This window comes from Taeniopygia guttata, chromosome 21 (genome assembly GCF_048771995.1).
Source record: "Taeniopygia guttata chromosome 21, bTaeGut7.mat, whole genome shotgun sequence".
Taxonomy (NCBI): Eukaryota; Metazoa; Chordata; class Aves; order Passeriformes; family Estrildidae; genus Taeniopygia; species Taeniopygia guttata.
The window spans coordinates 4,587,842-4,606,190 of NC_133046.1; the positions used below are offsets into that span (position 1 = coordinate 4,587,842).

The 18,349-nt window shown below is 40.9% G+C and overlaps 2 protein-coding genes across 6 annotated transcripts in view; both read right to left on the bottom strand.

Annotated features, from left to right (window-relative positions):
- TNFRSF1B (TNF receptor superfamily member 1B) lies at positions 1-15,795 on the bottom strand. Of its 5 annotated transcripts, none has more exons than XM_072917387.1 (10): positions 14,052-14,192; positions 8,358-8,460; positions 5,218-5,346; positions 3,994-4,143; positions 3,173-3,266; positions 2,903-3,090; positions 2,075-2,149; positions 1,921-1,958; positions 1,152-1,419; positions 1-573 (listed from the first exon to the last, which is right to left on the bottom strand). In XM_072917387.1, exons 1-10 carry the CDS (start codon positions 14,175-14,177, stop codon positions 452-454), a joined length of 1,293 nt encoding a protein of 430 aa, XP_072773488.1. In that variant the 5' UTR covers positions 14,178-14,192; the 3' UTR covers positions 1-451. The 5 variants fall into 5 exon arrangements, with proteins under 5 accessions (XP_072773488.1, XP_012425818.5, XP_072773489.1 ...); XM_012570364.5 differs by having other exon boundaries at positions 1-631; XM_072917389.1 differs by having other exon boundaries at positions 465-631; positions 1,162-1,419.
- TNFRSF8 (TNF receptor superfamily member 8) overlaps positions 15,056-18,349 on the bottom strand; it is a 23,879-nt gene continuing 20,585 nt past the window's right edge. Inside the window, exon 11 of the mRNA XM_072917391.1 lies at positions 15,056-17,436. Within this exon, the coding sequence (XP_072773492.1) occupies positions 17,192-17,436 (245 nt within the window). The 3' untranslated portion in view covers positions 15,056-17,191. The remainder of the gene's footprint in view (positions 17,437-18,349) is intronic.

The following is an 18,349-nucleotide window of genomic DNA, read 5'->3' on the forward strand; positions in this document are numbered from 1 at the left end:
TCTCAGGAGAAAATTTAATGGCATAAATTTTCAAAATATTTGAAAAATATTCCTTTTCAAGTCTGACAAAGGTCCTCTTAGGGTATCACAGAAGAAAGAGAGGAGTTGGCCATTCAATTTTAAAAAGTTTCAATGCTTTTTCTTTTAAACTGCAAAGCGACAGAAGACAATTAAAACCTTGGAAGCATCAGTGTTTATATTCACCTGAAATTTCAAATCTCTGTAAGAAAGCTACATTTACCATAATGCTTGTTTTATAAGAGAAGAGGTTGTTCCTTTTCTTTTCCTCTTTTGCTTTTATCAGTCAATCAGCATATGACCTGTAATTTCCTTTAACTTGTTTTCATCCCAACATCTTGAATACCCAGAGGAACCTTCTTTTCTTCTGGAAGAAAGTCTTGAAGTAAATTGTCCTCATTTTCCACTGCGATGTGAATTTCAGCTTCTTTGTTCAAGGCATTTTCTTCTTTGGAAAGGAGGGTTTCTTCCCCTGCTGGGGAATAAAAGGACGTGTGCCCGTACTCCCTGCGAGCTGAACCAGTCTGCTCGGGGCACTGGGAGCTGCGGTCTGCTCTGCAAAATTTAACAATGCACGTCACATTCACCTGCGTTCCTCCGCTACCAGAATGTTCTGTCAAATAAACACACAACACAGAGAATGAAACCAGAGCAGTTGAATTCTTTATCCAGCTCTTTGACTTATTGTTCAAATAGACACTAAAGATCTTTTTGTTTCACATAATTTAGTCAAGCTGGTTGAGTTGGTTCTGTAACTACAATCTACATATCTCCCCAGAAATAAAAAGGCTAAAAATTAATGCAGAGACCTGGATTGCAAACAATTTCTTGCCCATCTGTTGTGATTTCAAATGCTTTTGACAGTAACTGCTCCCTTTGGCTTCTACTCCCACTCACAGGTAAGTGCCAACCACCTGATCTCCTAGCCCCTAAATGCTTCTTCCTCCACTGAGAAAACTCTCTTTACTGTCTCAAAATGGCAACTTAAAACCATTTTTTCTTTTCAAAAATTACTAAATTTTCTCTCTGCAAAACACGACTCAGATGTTTTATCCTGCCATTTAAACTTCTGCTAAAAAGACTCATAATTGACAAATTTCAGGAGGTTCTGGATCATTCAGAATCATTACTACCTGAACTCACAGAGCTGTGTCTGTCTCCACTCTGGAATTTAGGACCTTCAGGAGGTGAATGTTGCTGCTGAAACACTCCTAGGTTTTTCTTTTCATAATTCTTTTTACTTATTGCACTGATGGTTGCAGATCCAGTTGTATTTAGGACACTACTGCTGGACCCAGAAGTTTCCAAGAGGTGCTGTTGTTCCTGTTGAGAACTCCTGGAGTTCTGCCATTCTGTATCTCTGACTTCTTTGTCACACTGTTTTTCTGGAGGGGGAAAAGGCTGGAACATTTGCAGAGAAATGCAAAATGTTAATATTTAAGAAAAACAAAAAGACAACCCACTAGCAAAGAACTGGTCAGTATTTTGGCAGCTAAAGAAACCACTGATGATTGGAACTAGAGGAGCTTTAAGGTCCCTTCCAATCCAAGCCATTCTATAATTATTTTCATTTGCATAGTGATGAGTGCAAGTAAAATCCGTAACAGCTCATAATAATAAAATAACAGCTCATAATGATTATTAGGGACCAAAGGCTGTCAGATTTAGTTATCAAAACCCCACCTGGATTTTACAGCTGTTTTTAGCCTCACACAAAGTGAGGGTGGGACATTATGTGGGATATATAAGGTACATTTTGCACCCTAGCTTGGGGACCAGACCACCCTGTTCTCCAGTTTTCTTGCTGCTGTGCAGTTTTCTTCTACTTGTAATTAGGTGAGAGTTTATGATTTCTGTATAACTTTTAAAGAAATGGAAGGGATGGAAAGAGAGGACACTCACCAAATCTGCTTCTGTAGCTGCTGCAGAGTACACAAGGGCTGCCAGTGAGCAAAGACAGTTTATTAGCACACAAACCTTCCCATTTGCAACAGCTGCACCCTAAACTAGGCTGAGTGATCCCCAGATTTGCTTGTTTTCGCTTCATGAATCTTACCTTTTTTTTTTGAGACTAAGCAATACCCCAAAATAGCAATTATCAAGACCAATAACAGTGGCCCTGCTACTGCTCCTGAAAATAAATAAAAAGAAGAAATTATTTAGCAGATTGATCTAACAAAGGGTTGAATTAGAAAAAGGTAATTTTGTAGTTTCTGTGCATGGCTACAAAAGCTAAATTGACAAGTATTGTGTATGTCTGACATTCACATTTGATGTCTCAATCGTCAGACACCAAGGCCTCATTTCAGTCACCACCACTTCATAAAACTGAATTCTCCTCTCCTGAAAAGTGAGGACAGACTTTTGGCCTTGGTCACAAAAGGTATTTCTCTAGGGAAGCAAGAGTTTGTCACATGCAAGGCCAAGTAGCTCAAAATGCTCCTAAACATCTCTGCCTTCTGGATGGGCTGTGAACAGGAGAGAACACATCCCCAGCTGGGAATGCTGTCAGGACCTTTTGTCTCAGGAAAGGCTGACAGAAGACTCACAGACCTCTCACCAGGTCAGGTTTGCCTCAATCCAGAATTTAAGATACAACCTTTTCTACCAGCTATAGCAGCAATTTTCAGGAAATGCCTTGTATAACTTAGATTGGGGTTTTTTAGAAATGTTTCCAGATTTACGTGGACCATAGAACGCACTGGGGTAGTGCAGATGCACAAATAAAAATGCAGTTCACTACAAGCAATATCACATTAAATTAATTGAGCTCTTCTGAGGTTCTGTTTGGGTACAGGTGCCTGGTTTTGGAAAGACACTGAGAACTAAATATAAACTTGGTTCCTGAGCAGACAAAAGCAACTTTAAATGAGTTAAAGCTCACCGGTGATGTGGGACAGGTCAGGTACAGAGTTTAACGTGACAGCTCGAGTTACTATTTCAGGTTTGGGGGAAGCTGAGCTTTGGGTCAGAAGTAGGTTCAAAATGCTGTGAGGCAGAGCTGTGGCTGTTCCTGAGTCACTGCAAACAGTGTCATTCCTGCTGTTCCCAGGAACAGCCACTGATTTACAGCTGCAAGAGACAAAAAGAGAAGTTAGGAACGACAGAAAGCCCTGCACAGTTAAGGCTGCTGTTGGACAGAACACTGGCTCACATGGTATGGGGTGTGCAGCTGGTGTTGTAGGATTCCTCAGGGGAAAACGTGCCAGGAGGACAAGGTTTGCATTCTGTGTCTGTGCTGTCTGTCCCTTTAAACAAAGAGAAAAACTCCAGTTACTTATCTGGTGAGAAACAGGAATGAATAATCAGGTCTGCAAAAGATCCTAGCAGTGATAGAGAAGCAGTGCAAAACCAGTCTATAACTGTCACAGAAGACATTCACCCAACCCAAAAACATGATTAACCAGCTGTAAGTTTGGTGCCATTAAAGGCTCAAATGTGGTGCTGCAGACAAAGCTGAGCTTTTCACCGGCCTGACTACCATACTGTTGAGTCCTGCATCTTTTCAAAATGAATCCTATTTTTTTTTAAATGTTCAGTGTTTTGAATATTTTTAACTTATTTATCATTTTGAGACAGATGTATTATCAGGGTGGTGGATTCCATCAATTAATAAAACCAGATCAATTCTGCAGGACAGCATAGAGTCGTCATTATTTACTGTACCCAAAATTCCATCTGAAGTTATTTTCCAAGGATTTAAGGAGTGATTAAGTGATCTTGGATCTCAGTCACTTGTACAGAATAAATCACCCAGTAGAGCAAAACGAAGATGAAGTTGGATTGGGAACTTTCTGATATATGACAGTAAGAAATTGCAATATGTCACTTTGGATATACCTCTGGAGAATACTGTTACTCTGGTTAGTGCCCACTTGCTAAGAATGTAAAAATAAACCCTAAAAGGAATGCACAACTGTAGGGAATTAGGCCAGAGTAAGTGTGCAGTAAGCAGAGTGTTTAAAATCAAATTACCTCTTCTGGAAACCCGGTAGCCTTTGCCACATTTTTTATGTGTTCTACAGAGTTCGCAGTACTCGTCCAGCTTGGAAACACAGTACTTGTGGGGTGGGCAGCTACAGATTCTGTCCTGGGACCTAGTGCACGTTTGATTCTGTACAAGCCCTGGTTTTAAAACAAAAATACAGCAAGATGTCATTGACAACATTTAAAATCACTGCCTGCAATATTTCGAGTGAACATGAGGTGATGTTCACATACAAGTGGGCTTGTATAGCACCATAAACCAAATGTGTATTATGCCCCAATGTCTGCCTTTTCAGAAGTTTTCTCTCTCTAGGCAAGGAGAAATTTGCACCTGCAGAGTGCACACTTAAAACTCTGTGCCTGCAGTGGTGTTACATTTTGTCATAACCCAAACATGGCCATTTGTGTCTCCACTGCCATACCTGGGGGCCACACTGAGACTTTCAGTCTCTGCAGATCATGTAACTGTATTCAATGTGTTTGGAGATTTTACTACAGATATTTTCATATTGTAATTAACCAGCTTTGTAAGATTATCTATTTATATGAGACCAAAGGTCCTTTCAACTTAGACTGTATCCTTAAAACTTTCTTCTCAGTGAATCAAGTATATAATGTTCCACGCCAATTTCCATTAGCAATGATGGAGAACAGCACGATTGAGTTCATTAATGGAGGTAATCTATTAGCCCAAAGTACAGGTGTTGGTACAATGTTCTACCTTAGGTACTGTTAAGCTGCTACAGTGAACAGAACCAGCGTGCTCTCACTGACTGCTGCTTTGCAAAATAAATAAGAAAGGAATATCACAATCCCTGTTTGCTGTTGTCACTTCAGCAGGCAAAATGAGAAATGGCAGGATGTTGGAAATGTAATTATCCATTTACCTGTGTCCAAGTCAGGTCTTAAGGTCTTCTGATGGGATGTTGTAAGCAGGAACTTATTCTACTGATGGCATTTGGAATATTTTATTGATGTGGTGCCTTAGATTTTAATAATATAAGATTGGTGTCTCATTTTGAGGACTTAAAAAGAAAAATAGCCAGGGTTCCCTGCAAGACTTTTCCTTGATTCATATCCCTAAATCTTACACATTCCAAAAGCATGAGGACTACACAAGTTATTGACAAAATCTCCTGGGTTTCTTAGGAGAAAAGACAAGGTTAAACAAAACCCAGTTTTGAGCAAGCCTCTTTACTAATGCAAGCTTACCTTTCCTGCAGGGTGGTGAGCAGGCAAAGCACTGAGGAGAATGATTCCAGATCGCTGTGTAAGTTTTAGGTCTGCAGGGGCTGCACTTGGTGTCCATCGTGTGACTGCAGCTCCTTGTCCTATACTGACCTGTTAAAAGAAAAATAACCCAAACCAAAACAGAGAAAACATCTCACTGGAAAAGATCACTAGGAATTAAGTCTCATTCTGAGCTGTAGAATCCTTTCCCTTCACTGACATTATCAGATTGGTATCATACACCATACATTGATGTAGAGAACTGCATGTCTCTACAGGGAAAGTCTGATTTATGTCCATCCATGTTTGACCCCTTTTCCTACATTTAGTTCAGTGGATTCCAGACACATTCAAAACAAGGCAGCCTCAATCCTGAACAAAACCCTTAGGTGCAGCTACCACAATACATAAACCAAACATTTTACCTTGGCAGAAGCTGTTTTGTGGTGAACACGTGGAGGTGTTTCACAACCTCAGGCACACACCAGAATGTTACAGGCAGCAAATGGAAAGATCAAGTCACATCACAAACAGGCCTGAATTAGAACTTCACCTCTTGTCACTATGAAAGGAACACGAGCCCACTGTTCCTCCCTCACCTCTCCAGCCCTAACAGAGCCAAGCAGGGAGTTTCTGAAACCTGACTATCTGGAGCTCTCTCCATTCCATCAAGAGGGTGAGGGTCTCCTGGTCCCTGGACCCCTTCATGGCAGAGGCCTAATAAAGATTCTTCGTGGAACCCCATACAAGGACCCCATTCTTTGTTCTGCCTCCGAACACATGGAGAGCTGCAGTCACTCAGTGAGAGCACAGAGGTGCCTGTGCCACCAGGATGTTCTTTTAAGGACACTTCTCCAGGAGGGTCTCCTGTGCCACCAGGATGTCCTTCTAAGGACACTTCTCCAGGAGGGTCTCCTGTGCCACCAGGATGTTCTTTTAAGGACATTTCTCCAGGAGGGTCTCCTGTGCCACCAGGATGTTCTTCTAAGGACATTTCTCCAGGAGGGTCATGGCACTCTGACCAGCACCCACTTCCTGCTGTGACAACTGGCATTCCAGACAAAGTCAAAAGCTGTCACGGGTGGTTTTGATTTATTAAAATATGAATATCGATCTAATATCGATATCCAACTGAGACAGACAAAAACTCTCTAACAGTTTAAAGTTAGAGAGTGTGTGTGGGATGACTCCCTAATGTGCACTGCAACAATCACAGGTGTTACAAAGCCCTTTTATTTACAGAAGTCTTGAATACACAAAATATGAATGCATATTCATATCCCTGTCACCTCCTCTGCTGCACTCCATATGCTAATTGGCAAAAAGGCCATTAAGCATTCATAGTTCTGTTCCCTGAAATGAGCTGGGGATCAATTTGGGAGGGGTTTCCAAAATGAGGAAGTAAAATAAGTCTTCCTCGTTCTGACCTTTCTGCCTTTCTCATGCACACGTGACAAATGAATCCTTGTGGTTTTCCTGTGCTTAATGGATTCCTCAAGTATGGGAAGTCTGCAACTGTTTTTGTGTCCCTGAAATCTGTTTGTCACATTCTGTTTCTCATGATAAGCACAGCTACCCAAACATAAAGTTGACAAGCAATGAGTTAATAGATCCTGGATATCTTATCTAAGATCCAGCTACTGTTAACTATGAACAAAGCCTTTCTATCAACTTCCACTAACTCATCAACATCTAATTTAACTATCATCTTAACTTTCTTAAAATTCTTAATTTTTCAAAATTAATGCCTCAGTTTCTCCAAAGCTTCTCACCACCAACAGAGTTTGTACTATTTCTCACATTTAGTACAGTGGTGAGAGCATGTAAATATGAGTTCCAACATATTAATTTTGGAGAAAACACCTCAATTGCCATTTCCCTTTCATGTGAAAGGAGAAAGAAGATAAAAGTCAATGTCTCATATCCTTTACAAAAATATCCTGGAAAACATACTCAGGAAGCAGGGATAACACTGCAAAATTGTTAGAGGCGCTTGGAGAATCTGTTTTTCAAACAAAGAGGCCCTGCAGAGCCAAATTAATTCTTTCCAAAGACTTTGTTTTTCCCTGTATTTAATTAAAGCTTTACATTCTGCATCCTACATCCTGCTAATGATCTACGCTGATTCACCGAACACCACATAACACAACTGAAAAGTTTTACTTATGAATTACCATCTTTCATCTGTCATGAACAAAGGAAGTTTGACAGCTCTATCTAGATAATTTCAGTTAATTCAAGAAACTGCAGCTGTTTCAGTAAATACTGATTTCCTGTTTAAACTTCCGGATCTGAGAGACACTTGGCATTTGTGGAGACAAATTTTCTTTGCTCAGCATGTTCATTGCTCAAAGGAAAAAAAGCAGGTTTTTTGATTGGTTTTTTTTTTCCTGTATCTAATATAATAATATAGTTACAACTTGTTGCAAAAACTCTACTACCAAAATCTCCAAAGAACATTACTATCCCCCACAAAAAAACCAATCCCAAAACCCACAGACAATGACTTTGGCTAACTACAAGTCACTCAAAATCACCCCTGGAGTGTAGGACGTGGCAGCTCAGAGCAGACAGTGTCTGCAGTCCTGTCCCCAGTTTGACAGAGTTCTGCACTGTCTGATTTACAGTAAAAGACAACAACTCCCTTAATGAGCAATGACAGACTGATGGAAAACCCCTTAGATAAGTGACATTATCATAGTACAGAAACCAAGCTTTACTTCATGTCCTGTTTTACAATATATAATTTTATTGGTGGGCTTGGGTCTGTGTTGCCTAATTTTTGTAATTCCTTTAGTGAGCCGTTGCTTCCCCTCCAATGTTGACTAAAATTACTTTAATTACTTTAATGAAAACCTCATGCAGAGCTGTGCTTACACAAGCTCAGAACATACCTCCTGGTAAGCCCCAGCACAGTTAAACTTGTAGGAAAATTCTAGTTTTGATGGACAATGTGCCTCTTTTGCAGGTGTTTTGCAGTCATAGTGTTTTATTGTCTTTGTTGAGGAAGAATGCATTAAACAGCAAAAATCTGATGCACTTTAGATGTATAAGTAATCAAAATACACCTGAAAGCTGAGTGAATTTGGCTGTGTAAAGTAATGGTTTGAATTATAACCTACCTGGAGGGCACTGGCTGCAGCATTTATTAAGTTCTTCATCATAGAATTCAGTGCTGGGATTGTTGCATTGTGCAAACTGTGGCGTGTAAGGTAATGAATATTCCTAGGAGAAATCAAGGGGAAGTCATGAGTCACAAGTCCATTCTGATCTGGAATTAGAGACTCAAAAGAGACAAATACCTAAAGACCAGTGCAATTACAAGCACCTTCCTTTCCAAGGCACCAATGTAGCTCCAGTGGAACAAACACAGCAGATGCCAAGAGGCTGCAGGGCAGTGAACAGCTCAAGAGCTGCATGTGACTGTTCTGAGGTTCCTCTGCTTTCCAAAGATCCACCACCACAAACAAAGTGATTTCTCCAGGTTTTAGGTTCAAAAACTATGGGATTAGCATCATATCTGTTCATTACTGCATCCTCCAAGCCAAAGGGCTGAGTGCCTTATCCTCAGCTGCCATGCCTCAAACAACATTTGGCAAAAGAGCAGAGAAACCTAAATTCCCACCTGTGGGCTTGTGGGAGAAACATTTACTCTAAAGTGGCTCAAAAACTTCAGCCAACCTTTCCAAAGAAAAGGGGAAAAGGCTTTTATCTTTCCAGACACACTGTGATTCCTTCCCGAGCAACAAAGGCCTTGATGTTTTGAAAATGATGTCTCCAAAAACTGCACAGCTGCTTCTGAGAAGCAGCACCTTTGCAGAGGGTGCAGACAAATATGCAGGTTAAATGCATTAGAGACAATCATGAAATGCAGGGTGCCTAATTTCAGCTCACACTGATCAGCACAGCTCAACGACTTCAATGAACAAGTGTCAAATTATTTGATGACTTACTATTTTCAAAGGGAAAAATACACTCACTTAAACAAGGCTCCTGTTAGGTAGGACAAGCGTAGGTGTTTTCTGCTAGATCAAAAAGGCACTGTTAAAAAAAGGATGTGACACTACTCAGCTTAAGGCATCATTGCAGTCTGAAGAGATTGAAGAGATTGCTCCATGCATAATCTACACACATTTAGAGGAATCATTACTAAAACCAAAAAATAATTAAAAAAAAAAAAAAAAGCAAAACAGGAACAAAATCTTGGGAAGCTGATAATGAAAATATCCTTCCACCTTACTGAATAACATGTTGAATATCTAGTGTGTCTTCACATTACTGACAAAGGATATTAACATTTCCCACCCTCAGCAATTGCTTAAAGGGAATTTCCTTATGCAGCTCATTGAAATATTCTACCTCTTACTTAGCTGTGATCAAAAACAGGATTTTGTCAACCTACTCAATGGCCAGTGTCAAAAAAAACCCCTTTTCTGAGAATGTGAAGGCAGAGAAAAGTCTTCTTGAGTTTAGGTATCATACGATGGACAATGATAAAACTTGATAAAACCTGTTTGCAAACTTGTGCTGACACTAAAATTTGATTAAGGGGAAAAGGGCTCTGCTCTCATCAAAAGTATTTTTCATTAAGTTACTCTTTTATTAGAAGAGGAAAGATCAAGTGTTGTCATCCCATTTTTGTAGTCAGTTGAGAGCCTTTTCAAAACAAGCTTCACTGCAAGAGCAGACAAGGGGGGAAAAAAGGGAGAAATGCAATAAACCACATCACAAATTACCCTGCTGGTGAGGCTTCCTGGCAAAAATAAAAATTAAAAAAAAAAAAAAAAGTTCTTATCTCCTGCTCTTCCCTGTCTGTTGTAAATCCTGCCCTGTGAGCTACAGAGACAGGAAAACCTGTCGGTTGCTGGGTTCACACCTGTTTCTCTGAAGTTGTGCTTGGAAGGATCTCTCCACTGTCTGATACAATCTCCCTGAAATTTTATCTGATGAGCTGTGGCTCTCAGTGACTTATAATTGACAATTTCTTCCCAAATGTCCTCAAAGAACATTATGGGAAATGAAAAAGGAGTTGTGACTGGCTTAGAAACAATTTACACAGCCACAGCCACGTGCTCAGCATGGTTTGCCCTGGAAGGATTCCATTCATCTAGAAGATCCCAATTTTCTAGCAATGTCAGCAATCCTAATGTCTGAGTTGGGCCATGTAAGATTTCTGTCTGGCACCCAGATGCATTGGCTACTTTGCACTGAAAGACTGATGAGTAGAGGCCAGATTCTATTTCACAACCTTTGCATTTTACTAGTGTTTGTATCTCTCACAAAAAAAAAGTTCTTATTTTACCCTGTTTTTACTGTGATTCAGTGTCCTACAAGCAGATTGTGTGAAGGGAAACTAACCTGATGCTGTACATTTTGCATTACTGGCTCAGAACTTCTCAGTTTAGATAGCAATGTCTAATGGCAGCTGATTTAAAAGAAATTTATAAGGACAAAATTAAGACTTTGGAAGACTTAATCTAATTTAACAGGTACAAGAAGAAATAAAATGCCTCATCTGTCTATCAATAGAGGCACAAACATTCTTAAAATGAAATTTAGTCTAGCTCCATGCACATCAAATTAAGCAATACATTTTGGCATAGAAATGGGTAAACTATGTTTGCCTTTGACTTCCTAACTCACTAGGGAGATTTTTGCAATGCCTCTGCATCAAGCAATAACTAAGATGTTGCATACACAGAGTAAGGGACTCCAGACTCTTTGGAATTCCTTCATTGTTTGGATCATTTTCCTGCTTGCACTACAGAGATTACTACACAGGTGACCTAATTTGTCCCTGGAGAGGAGTGGGTTAACTGTAACCTCCACACCAACTGAAAGGACTTGATGTGTAATTAAATTTAAGTATCTTAAATAATAAAAATAAAACACGTTAATATAATAGATAAATCTATACAAATCCATTCATATAACACTTATTTTCACTCAAGGCCACTTAAACAAAGATATTTAAGCATATATTTTAATCCTAATTCACATGTCTACATTTGTACTGATCTCCTTTTCATACATTTGTCTTCAAACTAAGCTGTGAGTCAGAGGAGTCTGGAGAGGAACAGCATTTGTGTACAAAGTTCTTCACGCACGTGAAACCACAATGAAGTCACTGAGGTCTCTGTTAGGTAAAATCTGTTTCTATGGAAAGGACTTGAGATACAGAGACACTATTTGCTGAGCTACCAGACCTGCCAGAGGCAGGAAAAAACAGAATATAAAATACTTAAACTTCTCATTAAAAAAAACATTCTGTTGAAGTTGAGTTACCAGATAACAGCATCACCCAAATCAGCTGGAGTTGTATTAGGCTGTACCAACTTTACCCAAACGATAAAGTTTCTTTCAAAGCTGCTGTGCTGCACATCTCTCAAAGATTACAGTCCATTATGTGAATTATTCTCTATATTGTACTTTACTTCTGTAGAGCAGGAGTCCTTGCACAGCCACACACCCACAGATTTACACTCCAACATCCCCCCTCCCTGAAAGTCAGTTTTTGCTGTCAGGAATTCTGCTTCATTGCCACTCACCACCAGAATATGAAAACATCTTCCCAGATGAGAAATCAGAGGGATGCACAGAATATGGAAGCTGTTCACAACATGCAAAAATTATATGTCTAAGTTTGTAGGAAGACAAGGTATATTTTCTTATATATCTATTTGGAGAAACATATTTCACCAGTTATTCTCTTTGAAAACTTCAGGCTATTACTGATATGTTTGGTGATTCAATGTTCAAAATGGCAAAAATAATGTTCAGTTCCTGTGTCTAACACAAGGACCAAGGCTGGGAACTTTCAGACACTCCCAGAGAAAAAACCCAAGAAGTAGTGTCACTCAAGAGCTATTGCTTTGCCAGTTTGTCTCCCTCAAAAATAAAGTTTTCTTTAACAAATCATTGTTAAAAAATTATATAACAGGAATGGGTTTTTCTCCAGCTCTGTGGCAGGTGTGGTATTACCAAAACTATGGTATTTGTTTTTCTAACATTACATATAAGCTTTTCCTTATTTTGTCACAGTGCAAAAAGTGATGCTGAAAGTTTCTGTCATTATTTCCATCATTATGTTTCAGCCATATTTAGAGTGAGAGGAGAGCTAATTCCATTTGAACCGAAGTCCCTTGCTCAGCATGAAACATGACAAACTTAAATTCTGGAGATAAGTTCTGCTACAATTCTGAGACTGTCCCTTCTCTATCTGCTTTATCCTACCCACTGCAAGGTGTCCAGTAAATCAGGTTCAAAACACTCTCACCTTAATACCAGAGCTGAATTAAAAGATAGTGAGAAACAGTTAAAATAATTATTTTAAAATATTATCAGTTCACTGTAGCACCCCGTACTCCTTAAAAGACCACTGTGTAATTCCAGGTTCAATGCACATTCTGACATCCTCACCTGATTTCACTGAACCTTTGTCTTACCCAGCCTCAATTCCTATGATTAAATAAACATGTAACTAACATAAATATCCCATGAGAACACAGTGACCTGGGCATCTCAGTAACATTTCCATTTTATCTCCACAATCCTGAACATTTTAAAAGCAGATAGAAAAGTGCTACCAAGACACCAATACAGAAAACACTGAGTGGAAGGCAAACAGATCCCACTGAGCTTTTTGGCTGACACAGGTACAAACCCTCATTGCCCAGCAGTGCTGCAGCTGGATAAGGAACAGGACAAGGAAGGGGAACAGCAACAGCTGCAGCACGTCAGATCTTCGCTGCAAGTTAAAAGGCTTTTCTAGGTAAATAGGGAAGAGTTCTAGGGAACCAACGGAGCACAAGTTCTTCCTGTGTAAGCAATGTAATATAGATATGAGTTTACACTGCAATTTCGAGGATGCTCACCACGTTTTTTTACAAACATTCAAATAAGCCTGCAAAATCAACGTATTTCCGATGAAAATCCAGGGAAAATTATTAGTCATTCATTCCTGTGGGAAGCCAAGAAGCAACAACAGCATAGACAAAGGCTGAGCTTTGAAGGTCTAAGAATGAGATTGCTGTAGAGATCATGGTGAATCCAGCCCAAGCCCAGGGGCACAGAGGTGACAAGGGACAGACAGGGGACAAAGGACCGGTGACAAGGGACAGACAAGCGACAAGGGACAGGCGACAAGGGACAGAAAGGCAACAAGGGGCAGGAGACAAGGAACAAGGGGCAGGAGACAAGGGACAGGTGACAAGGGGCAGGAGAGAGGTGACAAGGGACAGACAGGCGACAAGGGACAGGCGATGATAAGGGGCAGAAAGGCGACAAGGGGCAGGAGACAAAGGACCGGTGACAAGTGACAGACAGGCAACAAGGGACAGAAAGGCGACAAGGGGCAGGAGAGAAGGGACAGGTGACAAGTGACAGACAGGCAACAAGGGACCAGTGACAAGGGACAGACAGGGGACAAGGGACAGAAAGGCGACAAGGGGCAGGAGACAAAGGACTGGTGACAAGTGACAGAAAGGCAACAAGGGACAGAAAGGCGACAAGGGGCAGGAGACAAGGGACAGGTGACAAGTGACAGACAGGGGACAAGGTACAGAAAGGCGACAAGGGGCAGGACAGGTGACGGGGCAGGACAGGTGAAGAGGGACAGACAGGCAACAAGGGACCGGTGACAAGGGACAGACAGGGGACAAGGGGCGGGCAGGTGACAAAGGGACCGCACACACCGCAGTGAGACGCTGCCCGCCCGCCGCGCATCTCCTGAGCGGCATCACCGGGCGATGCCCGCCCGCGTTCGCCGCGCTTTGCTCCCGCTTTGCAGCGCCCCTGCCCCGCCCGGCCCCGCTCACCCGCCCGGCTGCGGCGCCGATCAGCGCCGGGAGCAGCACCGGGATCGGTCCCGGGATCAGCACCGGGATCGGTCCCAGGAGCAGCACCGGGATCGGTCCCAGGAGCAGCACCGGGCGCGGCCCCATCGCCGCCGGTGCGGGGCGGGTCCGGTCCCGCAGCCCCGGGCCGGGTCCGGCCCCGCGGGCACCGCCCCGGGCGGCTCCATCCTCGCGGCTCTCGGCGTGTGCCGGGGGGCTCTGCACCCCCCTCACCGAGCACCGAGCTGGAGCATCCCAGTGCTTCCAGTATCCGTTAATGCTCACCCGACTGAAACGTCAATTTTAAGGAATTTAGAGATTTTTGAAGAGCTAAGATTTTAGTTAGAGATAAGCCTTACTAGAGTTAATTCAAATAAATGAGTAGGCCTTGATGAAGTTAAAGAGTTAGTAGTTAACTAATAATTAATTGCTTGTCAGCACAATGTTTAGTTAGCTGGACAAACTGACAAAGAGCTTTTAGGAACATAAGACAATTGTGGGCCTCCTCTGTTCCGAAACTGAATTCCCATTCCAATTGAAGACAAGGAATGGGAATTCTACCTAGAGTTTATTTGTCATATTTGCATTGAAAAGGCAGAAAGGTCAGAACGAGGAAAACTTCATTTACTTCCTCATTTTGGGACCCCTCCCCATGAAAGGGACACTGACCCATTTCAAGGAGCAAACCACGCATGCTTAATAGCTTTTGAAATAATTAGCATACAAGCGGGGAATGGAATGCACCAAAATGATGAATATGCATTTGTATTTTGTGTATTCAATACTTGTATGGATAAAAGGGCTCTGTAATCACCTGGAAGCTGCGGTGTGGATTTGGGAGCAATCCCACACACAATAAACATTCACTTTCTAACTTTAAACTGTTAGAGAGTTTTTGTCCGTCACAGTTGGATATTGGTACTAGATCAATATCCATATTTCTTTAATAAATCACTACCAGTCACTTGTGTGTGACACGCAGCCGGGATGGTACAGACACACTTTATTGTAAATTCAGCCCTGCTCCTGAGAAAAACTCTAATCCACTAAGAGCTCCGTGAGCTCCAAATGGCTTTCTTGCAAAAATATTTCTTCTGAGACTGAAATTATCAACAATTTAACATTTACATATCAAAAAGGAAAAGTGTGGCCATGGCTTAAAAGCCATGTAATTTTTAATAGTGATATTACCTGCATTATTAACCAACTAACTATAACATATCCAGCAGGTTGCAATGCATATGGTTCTTTTAGAAAGCTGTTCCAGTAAAAAAAGATTAATTAATATACAGAGTAGAAATACACAATTACAGTCATTGCAGAACAGCCCCAAACAATCACACCCAGGTAAATGTGGTTATTCAGTTTGTGGATTCACAAACTGGTGTTCTCTAAAAATGAAATATGTAGTGAAGTTAAAGTTGTTGTAGAAAAGGTCAACTAAAATGACCAAGCCAGTGGAGCATCAAACTTACATTAATAATATAAAAAGATGGGAACTCAACCTGGAGGCTTAGTTCAATCAAAGCTGAGATACAATCGATCACAAAAGCAACTTGGTTGAAAAAGAAAAAATGAAAAGCAACTCACTGACTTCTGTAAGGCAACAGCTAGTGACAGAGGCCCATTTCAAAGTGCTAAAAGTCCTTTACACAGTGCATGATATCTGTAATCTTCTGCCACAGGTGCTTATGGAGGCAGATTGTACTTGGGAATTCAAAAGAGAGAAGGAAAACTAATGGTGATATGAGAGAATAATAAAGGCTGAATCAAACTCTCTGACATCCTTAGTCCAATGCCAGCTGCAACTGCAGAACTATGATGAATGCAAACAGCAGTTATGGTCTTCCTCACTGAGCCCTTCCTGCAACTGCCAGAGATGAAATGTTGGGCTCAAACTCCAGTCTGGCCCAGGAAGGTGTTTTTTTGCCCTTGTGTTCACTCTAAGACAGAAGCTGCTGCAGCTGCACCACTGTTATTACAGTGCTCTGATCAGGACAAAACTACAAAGCAAGTAATGGGTTTTGTGGTTCATCTTTTTGATTATTAAGACACACTTTGTCATATTGCTCATTTTCCATTGTCCTGTGCAAAAGTATAGTCAGCACTATTACATTTACAGTTATTGAACAAGCAGCACAAAAGATTTTAAAAATAGCATAACACATGCCAGTTGGCCACCAGACAGGTTTGTTTTTAAAGGATATGCAAATCTGTGTCACCATGATGATTATGAACAATTCTAAAACAAGTAGATATTAACAATGTTATAGGAAATAACTGCTGTGCCTCTTTGTCAGTAGAGAAATAGTTTCTTTTCTTCATTTCTCTTTTTACAGGCTCCACACTGGGCTTAACACATACTTCATCCAATAGCCAGATGTTCAACCAGTTTGGCTTCCATCAGAAGAGACTGTTTTGTGCACTTACTAATGATTTGATGTAGTCAAAAAAATATGAATCAGACTTCAAAACCTAGAAAGAATGGCCTAAAGTACAGTGGACTTCAATTAGTTTTATTTGCCTACTATTTTCAGAGCTTGTGTGGCACGTTTGATCCTAATTCCTCAAGAAACATAAAGTCTACAAACTTGAGGTTTATTCTAGGTAAAACTGAGGTTATTATAATTTTCAATCAAAGGTTGAAGCCTTGAGAAATGCCAGATTACAAAATGCCAATTACAAAACTGAAACTATTGGAATAGAAACAACATGGCTGAGTCTCAAGCTTGACTCAGAATCCTGGCCAGAACTTTCACAGCTAATAGAAGCAACCAGACATAGATTTCAATCCATTCCTTCACACTGAGAAAGCAAGCTGTGAAACTTCAGCTGACATCCAGATGTCCTCTAAATTACGCAGCTTTGATTCAAATTTGTTGTCAGTATGATACTGGGAGACAGGGAAACAGAAGTATTTGATGTCAGCTGTGAAGGCAAACAGTTTGGATCCTCTCATTTGTTAGATGAAATAGGTTCTAACTCTCCTTGTTTGAAAGTGTTTCAGTGTTTTCCAGGAGTTTCCCAATAATCTAAGGCACAGTGTGTTTACCTCCCTTGTCATAAATTCAGCCTTAGTGTCACACTGGATGATTCTGTGTCTTCTGTATCTCTGTGGGCTGTCACTTCTCAGTGGCAGTGGTAGGGTGGTGAAATTCTTTTCCCTCCTCTTCCACAGGAACCATTCCATCATTCCCTGGAAAAGACTCTGTTTCCTGCTCCGGGTAGTGCATTTCCAAGTCTTCTTCCACGCTTTCCTGGGCATCAAGGTTACTTTCACATCCTTTAACAGCACAGTTCTTGCCACTGGGCACTTCTGAAACAGAGCCCACGATAACAGTGTCGGCCTTCATGATGTAGAGTTTTTCTGAGGAAGGAAAAAGTAATGCTGAGCATTGGTGAACAGTCACTGCTGCCCCAGAGGTGGCTGTTTTCATGCAACATTTTTATTAGGACTCTGGACATTTCAGATCTAGTAGATTGTGCTTCCATGGGCTTAAGCCACTGAGCTAGAGGTGGAACTACATGAGAAAGACAAAGTGGAAAAGGCAGAAGATATTCACAAGAATCTGTTAGAAGAAGCAACTAATTGGGATCTAAAGAATCCAAGGTTTATTTTCCTGCTGTTTCAAGAAACAATACCATGTAAATGAAATCTTTGGGTAAAGATCAGCACTGTAGAGAAGTTCTGGGTTCTTAGGACCTGCAAAGAAATTAGCTCGTTTCTAGCTGAGAAACTACAAAATTTTCTGAATCTTGAGTCCAGCTTGCTGTCATACCCCTTCACAGAAAGATAAATAAGGATTTTCAATGGTTTGCACCATTGAATTGAGAAGGATGCTGCACATCAGACACTGTAGGTTAATTGCTTGGAGATACTTGGATATGATAAATCAAATAATCACATTCATCCCAATCCATCACTCACAGTAAAAACAGGAAAGGTCAGGTTTTGTAATATGAAAAATAACACCTTTGAATAACCTCAGAACTGGGTTTGGAAGCACTGCCAGAATGTCTCATGCAGATGGTGTCTCAGGGGAGAATTCACCCCCTATGAATGAGCTCCTTGCCTGAGCTCCTTTATCTCCCACCCTGTGCCATGGTCAAAGACTTTATGGGAACACATGGGAGATACATTTCAAGCCATTATTATGAAACCAGAAAAGAAAATTATAGCTAAATACAATTCTCCTTTGGTATTACAGCATCATCTTCCAGCTGACGTATTCAAATTTCGTCTGTAAAATCTACATATTCCAGAATGAAAAGGAGGAGGA